Source organism: Condylura cristata, unplaced genomic scaffold (genome assembly GCF_000260355.1).
Source record: "Condylura cristata isolate star-nosed mole 26May11 unplaced genomic scaffold, ConCri1.0 scaffold00041, whole genome shotgun sequence".
Taxonomy (NCBI): Eukaryota; Metazoa; Chordata; class Mammalia; order Eulipotyphla; family Talpidae; genus Condylura; species Condylura cristata.
The window spans coordinates 4146635-4158572 of record NW_004567142.1 but is presented as its reverse complement, the minus strand read 5'-3'; the positions used below and the strand labels follow the sequence as shown (position 1 = coordinate 4158572).

The window sequence follows — 11938 nt, the reverse complement described above, 5'->3', positions numbered from 1 at the left end:
CGTTACGGCTTCCTCCTCCTTTCCCTGCCAGTCACTCCTCCGACCTGCAGCCACACCCGCTCATCCATAGCGAGGGAAGGCTCGAGGCCGTTTCCCAGGGTGCTCTGCGGGTGGGTTCGCCCCACTTCACCCTTTTTCCTGACAACCTCCGGCTCCGGAGACTACAACTCCCAGCGTCCTCCGCGCCGCAGCCCCGGCGCAGAAGTGACCGGGGCCCCGCCCACAGCTCGGCGCCGCCCCCCACCCGCGAAGTCTGCGCGCGAATTCTGTGGCGCCAATTTGGAGCTGTGTCGAGCGCCCAGCGGTTCCGGGTGTGAAGCCCAGGACTGCGGCACGCACGGCCTGTGAGCGGCAAGTAGGGCCTGGGAGGCGGGGAGTGTGTGCGTGTTGGGCCCACGGAGCCCGTGGCCTTACCGGGCCCATCGCCAGGGGAGGAGCGACCTGGAGGCCACTCAGTCGGCCGAGAGCGCGGGTGTGAGGGCACCGGCCTCGGGCCACTGGAAGTAACCGGGTGCTATCTGCAGGAGTGTGCGGGTTACCTGGAGAGGGGGCTCGGGACGAGTGGGGTCGGAAAGAATTTGATTAGAGGCCTGGAGGGGCGGGGACGCCCGGAAAGGGGCGTGGTCGGAGGGCGGGGACGTGAATAATTTGATGATGGGCGGGGCTAGGGGAAAGGTTGGTGTGACTCAGTGGGGTTTAAGGGGTGGGCCCAAGTGGCCTGGGAGAGGTCAGTGGCCAGGGCTGGGTATAGGCAAAGACTGTATGAAAAGCCGGGGGCCTCTTGGATTGGGAGGAGTCTGTTGAAAACGGGGCACCCTAGAAATCCTGGAGACCGAGACTTGGGTAGGGGGTTGGGTCAAGGAGAGAGCGGGTGAAAGATCTGGGCATCTAATCACTCAGGTGTGGAGAGAGGCTCTGAGGAGTTTCGGACGGGAAGAGGAATTTGATGTCCCTAGGCGAGGGGAGAAACTTGAAGAGAAAGGGGGAAAGGAATTGTCGGGAAGGAGGGGCAATGGGAAACGGGAGCCAACTTCTGAAAGCTGACCGGGAATATGACTGACCTCTCTCACTGACTCAAAGGCAGCTTAAGAATGCCGAGGGAAAGACTGGGAAGTTGTGCAAAGTAGGTCGGTCTCGATTTCATGGTATGTAAGGATCCCCTGGAGCTAGACCTGCAGATTTCCTCCTCCATTTCCAGAGCTTTTACTTCAGTAGGTGGAAGTGGAATGGAGAGATCTGAAACTGAATTGTCTTAAACTGAATCCTAAGTGGTCTCAGAATGTGCATCCTCATCCCCCTAGCTATGGTTGATTGATTGGCTGTGTGGTCCTGGGAGGGCCTCTGTGGTCTCAGCTTCCTCAGTTGCCTTTTGAGGGATGCTGAGCTGTTCCTGAGATGAGGAGAGTAGCAGATTTAGGAGAAAGGTGTAAAGTGTTCCCATAGGTGAGGTGGGGCTATGTGAGCTTTCATTGGCCAAAGAGTTCATTCATCAAGTCTATGAAATGAAGGTCAGAACATGTGAGCTTTCATTAAGTCTGCAGGGTTTTTGAAATATCCTGCCTATGAGCCATCAGTTCTTTAGGAATGTTTCCATTATCCCAGCTTTCGGTAAGCAAATACTTGTGTATGTATATACTGCTGTGTTCAGGCCCAGGTATCACTTTAGATCCTGCAGTCATTGTCACTTGACAAAGTAGACAATATCCATCTAGATGGAACTTATACTTTAGCTCTCACCACTAAATGCAGTGGCCACTGGCCTTGTGTAGTTCTTAACATTTAAGTAAATTAGAAATACAAGAGAAGCTCAGTTCTTTGGTTGCACTAACTGCATTGCAGATGCTCCTGAAGAGGGTTCCTGCTCCCAGTGCAATATGGGTCCCATACCAACAGGCATTTTTTGGATGCCAGCAGGGCGCCCTAGAATTCAATTTGATTGAGACACTGTCTCTACCAGATGAGAGCTTCAGATCCCATGAGTAAAGGGCTCCTTCTCCCAAGACCACCCTCCCCTGAAGAGGTCAGTAGCAATCCCAGGCTCTCACCTGCGTTTCCAGTGACAGGCTAGAGATCCTCCTCAGACTTCAGGTGCCAGTCTGCAGCATTTAGACCAACTAGTTCTAAAGGAGAGGGCTCCCACAACCCCCTCTTCAGGTTTGACTAAGTCGCTAGAGCCACTTAAGTGAACTCAGGAACAGCCTGTGGAAAGAGGGGTTTAGGGCCAGAGATAGAGGAAGATGAACAGCACCTTGCCCTCAGCAAGTGGGTCCTCAGCCAGCACTCCTTCTGGCTTACGAGCCCGGAAGCTCTCTGCAGGGCCCTCTCGCAGGGTTGGGTTTTTGTGGAGGCTTTCTCAGAGTCTTGATGGATTAACTCCTTGGCTATTGGTAATTGATCCAACCTGGGGACAGAGGGTGGGACTAGAATGTCCAGCTCCTAATCTAGTGGTTGGTTCCTAGTCGGCCAGCCCTTTCCGGTACTTCTCCTAATTACCTTACGTTCATTAACATAACAAGAGATGCAGTTACTTACTGCAGTTAGGAAATTCCAAGAGAATGGAGGGGTCTTATGAATTAGAATTGGATGATGATCAAATAAATATATGAGAAATGTGGTTTTTTTGTTTGTTTTTTTAACCTGATAGGTTTCTGCACTTTGGTCCTGTACAGCCAGTCTTCTCATCAAGAATGTGGGTTTCTGTTTTCAGGCACAGCTAACAGAAGAGAAGAAGAGGGGAAGGGAGGGTTCTGACGCCATCATGCAGCGAAGTATAATGTAAGGATCCCCCCCCCCCCCACTTCACCGCTTCTCTTTCATTTTCTCTGAGCTTGGTGTTTCTAGGAGTTGAGCAGCACATGGAACCCATCAGCAGTGGGTTCGTCCCCCAGGGAATAAAGAAGTTGGTGGTTGTCACAAGTGGGGAGAAAGGGGTTTCCTTGGAGGCTGTAGTTTGTAAAGACCCTGCAAGCGTCCTGCCTCAGTCAGGGCCCCTCTCCCCTCTTGCCTCCCTCCTCCCCTCAAAGAAACAGTGATTGTCTAGATGTTAGTGTGCCAGCTGATGCTAGCTGACTCTGGGAACAGAGGCACAGAATGTGATAGTGGAAACTTTCTGGCTTGGTCATTAGGTCCATTTGCTGAGACTTTGTCCCTGGGAGTCTCTCTCCCCATCATTGGGCTCTATTTGCTTGCTGCTGTGGTACTTTGGCAGGCTCTTCCTTGAGTTAGAAGTCCCCCTGGGACCAGAGCATCCCACTCCCCACTGCCCCATCCATAGTGAGAGTCAAGTTCCACTGGTCCAGTTCAAGCCCAGGGACTGTCCTGGAACCTGAGTCACCTCAGCCATGGAATGCAGGACTGATATGCCAAGCCTGGGGCCTCTTGCCCACCTTGGGGGTGGCGAAAAAGCAGGCCTTTAGAGCTGAGATAATTTCCTCCCCACCCCCAGGAAAATGGAGGGACTGCATTGTTGACAAACCCAGACCTGGCTGATAGCCAGAGAGCGCCAGAGATGGGAGATGGGGTCTGCACAGACCCCAGGCTACATGTTTCTCTAGTGGTGAGAAATCGGTTCAGGTTGAGGGCTTTCCATTCTCCCTGTTCTGTTGTATTTGTTTTTAAAAATCAAGCAAACTTTTTGGGGTGTGGAGCAAAAGAGGGAAAATTATAGGTGCTTTGGTGGTGAGCATGGTATGTGGTAACCTACATCTGAAGAGGGTGTACTTGTAACCCTAAATTGTACCTATAAACCATTGTCACCTCCATTAAAAAAAAAAAAAAGATGGTTAATATACTAAAAAATTAAATAAACCATTTATATGGAAGAATTTTAAGTGTACAGAAAAGTTGTACACTTAAGAATTTTAAGAATACAGAAAGGGATTCCTGCAGATCACCCACCCTACTTCCATTGATGACATTCTATGTGATGACCCATCTGTTACCAAAAATAGCCAGCATAAGTCCATTCCCATGAGCTGAGTGCCACACTTCCATTGAATTTGCAGATTTTCTCTGAGTGACCTTACCTGTTCCAGGTTCTGGTTTGTAGGGCCATGCTGCCTCCTGGTCTCCTCTATACAGCCTCACTTTGTTCCTCCATCTGGGCTGTCTGGTGCTGTAATTGGGGCGGTGGGCTGTAGTGTGAGGTTGGCTAAAGTGTGGTGAGCTCTCTTCTTCTCGCCATCAAGTTCCTGTTTTTTTCTTCTCAGTTTTGTCTACTCTGAACACAGCTGGGCTAGCCAGTCTCCTGCAGAGGGATCTTGCTTTACTTAACCTTTTCAGAGCATTTCAGTAACTCCTGACATTTCATTTTATACTTAAGTTACTTGTTTAATATTTGCCTTCTCCCCTAGCGTATCAGTTGCTTGAGGTCTGGGACTTAGAGTCACCACTAAATCTTGAGGGCCCAGGACAGGCTCTGGTGTATTATAAGTGTTAGTTAATACTTATTGAGTGAAAATTAGGATGTGTTGTATCTCAGGGGAGTTGAGGCAGACAAACAGGATTGCCTCTGTCTGAGCTCCTTTTTCCAGTCAGTCAAAGGGGATAGCTTGAACTCCTGTTATAAGGTAGGTTAGGAACAGGTACAGGGTTGAGTGCAGGGCAAGTGAAGAATTATTGGTGCTGCTATTGTTCACCCTTTTCTTCCCCCACCTTATGTTCTTCCAGGTCATTTTTCCAACCCAAGAAAGAGAGCAAAGCAACGAAGCCAGAGAAAGAGACATCCAATAGCACCAGAGAGCCAGAACCCCCTCCAAAGTACGTAATGGGAACAGGGCCAGGATGTGTGGGGTGGGCAGAGGGGAGGCAGTCTGTTCTGTGAACAACCAGAACTCTCATGGCTGCCAGTGATACAAACCAGCTCAGAATGTCTGGGCACCAGAAGGAAGTTTTTTACTTCAGTAACTAGGACATCCAAAGTTAGGTGCAGCTTCAGGCACAGCTAGATATAAGGTCTCAGCATTGTCTCAGAACTCTGTTCCTCACGTCTTGGTTTCATCCTGGAGCAGACTTTCACCCTGAGGTAAAGAAGCTGGTCACTGGCTTCATCTTGATCCGAGTAGACCAAGGCATTGTTTCCCTCCGCCAGAGTCCACATCAGTTTTCCAGATGACCCTGCTTGCGTCCTGTGAAACCCTCTGGGCCAGTTAACCTGCCAGATTTCCTTCGCATCCCTAACTTGGGAGCCTGGGCAGGGAATGTCCCCTTCTGGTGCTTCGTATCCTCACCTGTCATAGGGGTATCTATATCTCAATCAGACTTTTTTCTGGGGGTTCAGTGAATTCACACATTATAGCATGTGGGTGCTCAGCAAGGTGGGATTCAAATAAGAATTTTGCCTAACTCCTACTTTAATGTAAAAAAAAAAAATTATAGATAAATAGCTTGTCACAACTTAGATAACATGACTCAGGGTGTTTTTCTGTCCATGAGCACAGGGCTTTCAGATCCTTTGTTCTTTCTGCCTTGTTTACAACTGTATGGCTTGTCTACGGGAACTAGTTAGCACTCCCCTGCTGATGGGTCTTTGGCTTGTTCTCAACTCCTAGCTGACAACAACCTATGTCACCATAAATAGTTTTGTGTGTCTTCTTGGGCATGTGCTTTCTGGCAGAGGTATCCGTAGTTAGAATTATATGTGGTAATTGTTTACACATCAGCTCAGAGAAATAGGTAAAGTAAAAAGTTAAAGTCCTTAATAATAATTTCTCTTCAGCCGAATTACATTACCCACTTGAGTTACAGTCTTCCAGACCTTTATTCTGTGCGTCTAAACATGTTCTCAAGGTATAGTTATGAACACATAGTAGGTGCTCAGTAAATATTTGTTGAGCGACTAAGTTACAGATGGGGAGCAGGGACCATCCTTTGGTCCCTGTTACTTTTCAAGTTTCTGGCACATGTCCAACATAATGCTCAGTAACACATCCCTTAAATTTATTTTTAGCTAGCTAAAGCAGAATTTGCAAGTTGCAGACACTGATGGATGTACATTTGTGTATATTTTTACATTCATGGAATCACATTATGTACATTTATTTACCCAGCAAATACATATCCTCTTCTGCATGCTAGACCCTGTTCTAGGCCCTGTGGGGTTAGCCCTGAATAAAATCGACAGCGATACTTTTATTTCACCCCATGAAAAATGTCCTAGGGCCCCTCCCAAGACACTTCATCTGAACCCGCTACACTCTCGTGAATGACATTCTGAGACACTTTGATTTCTCCATCCAGACTGGGAGCTCTGCACATGCAGGGACCTGTACGAATCGGCCAAGTCCTTGGTGCCCTAAGCGCTACCATTGGCATGTTACATGCTTGCTGTATTTTCATGGGCTGTGTTCCTCCCCACCACACTGGGGGCTCCGCAGAGCCAGTGCTAGGTAGTTGAGTTGCTGAACCGAAATCTTAGTTACTTGATGAAATGAAAAGCTGCCATTTCTCACTTGTCAGATTCTGAGCTGCTTAGCTGATTGAGGGCAGGTAGGCAGTTCTGTTCCACTACGTTGTCCTAGGCTCCTTTCTGCCGTCTTTCCACCTCCATCCCCTTCTCTCTGCTCTGCCAAGCCCTCTGTGCATTGTCTAAACAGGTCTGCAAGGCCAAGTTCCAGGAGTAAGATGGCAGTTAGTACAAGCAGAAGCAAGTTGCATGTTTCAGTCATGCCACTTACTCCCCAGTGATCAGAGCTAGCCATGTCTAACCTCAGGGAAGGCTGGAGGTGGAGTCCCTAGCTGGGCGCTATACATGGACCAAAGCTCAGGAACTTGATGTGATGGAAGTCAAGAGGGTCTCCAGATGGATGTTGGAGGCCAGTCTCTACCCAAAGTAGAGTTCTTAAGCATCATCTATCACAAGGTGAGTATCTAGGAGGCCTCCAGATTAGTTTGGTGAATGGATGGTTGATGAAGAGTCTGTGCCAAGGAGGCCCCTAGGAAAAGTTCATTGAATGGTTGTTTGGAAGGAAAGGAAGGGGCTGAAACATTGCAAGGAGCTGGAGTGTGGGCAGTATCCCTACTCTGCCTGCTAGAAAAATCTGTTTTCCCATCTTTTAGAGTGGCACTGAAGGAGCGGAATGGAGTGGTACCTGAGAATGACTCACCTGTCAAGAGGCCAAGGAGGAAGTTAGTTCGGGCCCTGGGCAGCGAAGGAGAAGAGGAGGAGGAAGCCCTCACTCCCCCCAAAGTCCTGGTAGGTCCCTACCAGCCTGCCCATTTTTACCAAAAGAAATAATTCCCCTTGGCCTTTGGAACTGCGAGCTGCAGCTACTCCAGAGAATTCCGGAGACTGCCCTGGGGGTGGAGGAGTTTGTTGGATGCCTTGGGGCAGACCTGAAGCCTAGTCTCCGTGATTACCTTGATTAGCTCACTTGTAATGTGCAGCCCGGTCCTAGTAGGGCAGCTCTGAAGAAGAGAGGAATCAGTTCTCACACTGATCTGAGGACAATGCCTGATACTCAAAAGAAGGCCTTAGAACCATTTCCAGTCTCTCCTATCAGAGGTCTTTTTTAGTTCTCCAAAATAAGTCTGCTCACTTCCTTCCCTTCTCCTGTTTATGTCAGGTAACATCCGTTCAGTGTACAGCAGAAGAAAAACTTCAGTGCAGCGTTTTTCATTCTGTGTGTCGGGGGGTTGGGGGGCTGGGGGTGGAAGGTGAGCTTACTCACTGCTCCAGCCCCAGTATTGGCCACTCAGGCCAAAGCCTGACCTTAGAGGAACCTACGGGGCCTCCTGAGCTCCTCCCCACTGCATCTACAAATCTTTCTGGGCTCACTCTGCCCTGGCCTCTCATGTACCCACTGGGGCTTGTGCTCTTTCCTGCTATTTGCTCTTCCCCCTGAGCACACACGTGGCTCTGTGCCTCCCCCTCTGCAGGTCTTTGCTCATGTGTTACCTCCCCAAAGACTTCCCTCACTTCTAGACTTAGCTGCCATCACAATTTACACTCACAGGGTCTTGAATCAGCAGTCAATTTTGTTGTCTTCTGACTCTGAACAGAGATCTGACACTGGCCTGTGGAGGCTAATATCAAGGTGTGGGCAGGTTTGTGTGGCTTCTGGAGGCTGGGGACTGCATCCCTTCCCCGCCTTTTCCAGCCTCTAAGACCCCTTTCCTCTGTTTTCAAAGCTAGCACCTCTGTGCCTTTCTTGTGGGTCGTAGCTTGTTTCCTTTCAGCTTTTTTACTTTCTAGGTTGCGCAGGATCATCCCCCTGTCTTCTTTTTTTTTTTTAAGTTTTATTTATTTATGCATATTAAGAACTGGGGTACAGGCCAGAGGTGGGGATGGGGTGAGAGTGAGGAGCAGAACAGGCAGATGGACTGAAACACACTGCTGAGGGAGCAGCGGGGAGACAGGAGAGATCTGCGCCTTGTGGGTCACTCCCTGCCTGGGGATCAAACTTGTGTTGCAGCGACCGCATACAGCTTCATAGTACTGTGCTTTAACCCCTTTGGCAACCAGGGAAGCCCCCATCCCCTCATCTATGATCTGCAGCCTTGATCCCCACTGCAACCTTAACTGCTCCATCTGTGTCAGTGAACATAAAAGAAATGAATTGTCAACTGGGTACAACGTTAGCAACTAGATAACCGAAGAGGCAGAGAGAACTTGACCTTATGGAGGTTGCAAACACAGGTGCTACTGTCATGCCTCTGGCCATGGAGCTAAAATGAATCTTCATGGGGGGGATGCTGGCCACTGGGTGCTGGGACCTCTGAGCCAGGAGGGAATGCCCTCCTGACCTAGGGCTCAGATCTTTGAGGAAGCAGCACAGGGCAGGGGGTGTGGTATGGCTGGTATCTCCTTTGGGGCACCACATAGTGGACCCTTGGGCCCTAGAGGTGTCTGGAAGCTTGAAGCACTGTGTAGCACTGAGGGTCATGGCCTCACCCAGCTGCCAAGGAGGCTGGGAAATGTAGTCTTATACCACCCTAAGCCTAGCTAAAAATAAAAAATTCTGTCACTTGAGGAAAAAGTTTTATTATTGGTGTCCACAATGGGGAGGGTAAGGGACCATGAAACCACATAGGAAGGGGGCGTGATGGCCCTGGGAGGAGAAACTGAGCCCTGAACCAGGACTGGGGCCATGGGACCAAGAAAGCAAGCTTTAGTGTCTAATCTGTTTTCAGCTAACTGGGAAATGAGATGGCGAGGTGGTCCCACCTTCTTCCCTAACTCTAGAATTGCTTTGTTTCCCAAACTTCCAGAAGCCTGCCCCAGACTCCCCGCCAGTGTCCCCTCCCAGTCCTGTCACCTTTCCTGATAGCAACTCTTCGCCCTCGGATACCTCTGCTGTGGGCATCTCCCCTTCTGGGATACCCAAGCGTCGCACAGGTAAGGTCACGTGTGCCCTAGCCTTTCAGCAGCCCCTCTTCCTTCACACTGGGGCTTTACACCAGGGACCATCCTTCTGCTGGCTGTGTGTGGTCAAGAGCAAGGCCACAATATCCACTGGCTGAGTCACCTTGGGCAAGTGACTTAACTTTCTTTGACCTTCACTTGCTTCCTCCGTAGAACAGAGGGTGATGATTGCAATACCCATGTCACACAGGCCAGAGTGTTGGAAGTGAATATATGTAGAGCGTCTGGGACCGAGGGTGTCCCCTAGTAAGGGAGAGGGAGCCATCTGGTGACCACATGCCGTGATGGAAGGGGCACAGGTGTGTCAGGCCACAACTCAGGAAGACTTCTCAAGGAGAGAGTAACCAACCTGAGCCCTGAGAGTATAGGAGTGAGCAGGGACTGAGTAGAGAGAGAGTCCTAGACAGGGGGTGTAAGCGTTGAGATGGCTTTTTGGGGCTGTTGATGACTCAGTGTGCCGGTGCTTTGAACACAAGTTAAGGGGCAGTGAACTATGGGACCAGAGATGGCCCCTTGAGAGCCGACCTGAGATGGGGCACTCGGCCCCCTGGGAGAAGGAAGCTTTGGCCCTTAGGAGGGGCACTGAGGCACCTACCTGGGCAGCATGACCCCAGATCTGGCTCCTAAGCAGGATGGCATTTCAACTCAGTGGGAGCTGACATCAGGCTCAGTTCCTGGAGCCTCCTGCCAAAGGCTGGAGGTATGAGAACCTATCCTTGCAACAATAAATTTAGTGAAATCTAGTCATTGAGCAAGTATTTCTGATAAAAGTTTGGGCCCAGTTGATGGTGAGGGAAGCTCACCGGGTCTAGAGCTTGACAGAGAGCGTCAACCATTCAATATTGAAAACCTGTTGGCGTGGTAATATTTTAGATAACTATAAAAAAAAAGAAACTAAGTTTACCTATTCTGTCTCTTCTCACTGTCACTGCTGGAAAATTTAGGATTACATGTTGGCTTCCCTTGGGGGAGTGCATGCCTGTAACAGTGACATAGGCCAAGAGTTGGCTGGCCCAGAGGTGGTAAGCCATGGCTCACTGAGCTATGGAGAGGGCTTGGGTCAGGCTGTGTTGAGGAGGCGTGGGTGGGCTGTGTAATTGCCAGCAATGGCATGTGCAAAGTCCTCTGGGGAGGAAATCAGGGAGCAGGAAGAGTTGAAGGATAGTGTGTGATGGAAGATGGATTAGAGAGGAGACTGTCTCACAGAAGACCTTGTGTCATAGGCACTAAGGAGTCTGGGTTTTTTCCTGAGCACTAGGGAGTCATGGGAGGCCTGTGAGCTGGAAAGGCAGAGGTACACCTGTGAGAGATGGCCACAAAGAAATGTTACTGGCTCAGGGCATGTGGGAACTCAGGGCTGTCACTAAGATTGACCCTGGAGATGTTCATGGATTTTGTTTTCAAGGAAGTGACATCTGAGCTTTCCCCCAAAGGATTGCTAAATACACAAAGGCCCAGAGGTTTTCAGGGATAACAATTATCGGGCAGTGTTGCAAAGTCTAGTGAATTTTGGGGGCATGAGAAGAGTTTGGAATGTCAGGTAGAGAGAAATCAGGTAGCACAGAGTAGAAAATGGAAGGCGGTCTTAGAGCGAGGGATGGTAGAATGGTGAAGGCTTTTGAGTAGGAGAAGGAAATACTGGTGTAAAAGCAGGGAGGTGGTGAGGCTGACACGGCTGCCCATTAGTAGAGCTTTTCTGTGTGTTCGTATCTCACAGAAGCGGTTTCTGAAGCTCTGAAACAGGGACTCAAATGCAAGCCATTTCTTGGGGAGGGAGAGAGAACGCAGTGAGTGATTTGGGGAAAGGAAGGCAGCCAGCAGAAAAGGTGTCTTTAGATTGGCAACTGTGAGTCAGCTATAGCGTAATTCTTGGGAAAGCTCTGGGACTCGGTGTAATTGTGCACTTCAGAATGACCTTCCTGGGTGCTTATGGACCATTACCTTATGTTACTGATGAGGGCTGCTTTTTGGGCCCTTAATGCTCAAGGGATCCAGAAAAGCGGTTCTGGACACATGGAAATGTAAGATCTTTGTGTGCGTGTGTGGGGTCGTTGTTGGGGGTGGTCTGAGAGCATCTGCTAGAGTTGGGTACGGGGCCAAGCACTTACTGCCCTCACTTATTTTGGGGGATTGTTCCCATTTTGCATATGTGTAGAATGAGGCACAAGGCACAGAGAGGTTAAATAGCCTCATGGTCACACAGCCGGGAAACTGCAGCTTGAAGGACAAAACTTGCAGAGGGGTTAGAGGCTGCGAGCAGGTAGGGAGAGGGAGTAGACCTTCTTAGGAGCCCCATCCTCAGTGGACTCGAGCCTTCTGGGGCGGGGGCAGATGTAGTGAAGTAGTCTCTTCAAGATGTTTGCCTTCTCAGCCCGGAAGCAGCTTCCTAAACGGTCAATTCAAGATGTCCTGGAAGACGAGAGCCAGGACAAGGACACAGAGGCCAAGAGGAGAAAGGAGGAGGGGAAAGGTGAGACACCAGAGGAAAAGTGGGAGGAAGTGGAGGGGTGTGTGTGTGTGTGTGTGTGTGTGTGTGTGTGTGTGTGTGTGTGTGTGTGTGTGTGTGTGTGTGTGTGT

At 49.8% G+C, this 11938-nt stretch overlaps 1 protein-coding gene across 1 annotated transcript in view; it reads left to right on the top strand.

The window, feature by feature from the left end:
- Positions 1-160: 160 nt before the first annotated feature.
- LIG1 (ligase I, DNA, ATP-dependent) overlaps positions 161-11938 on the top strand; it is a 27789-nt gene continuing 16011 nt past the window's right edge. The window contains exons 1-6 of the mRNA XM_012733810.1: positions 161-344; positions 2708-2775; positions 4669-4758; positions 7057-7192; positions 9208-9334; positions 11733-11831. Coding sequence (XP_012589264.1) covers positions 2759-2775; positions 4669-4758; positions 7057-7192; positions 9208-9334; positions 11733-11831 — 469 coding nt within the window. The 5' untranslated portion in view covers positions 161-344; positions 2708-2758. The remainder of the gene's footprint in view (positions 345-2707; positions 2776-4668; positions 4759-7056; positions 7193-9207; positions 9335-11732; positions 11832-11938) is intronic.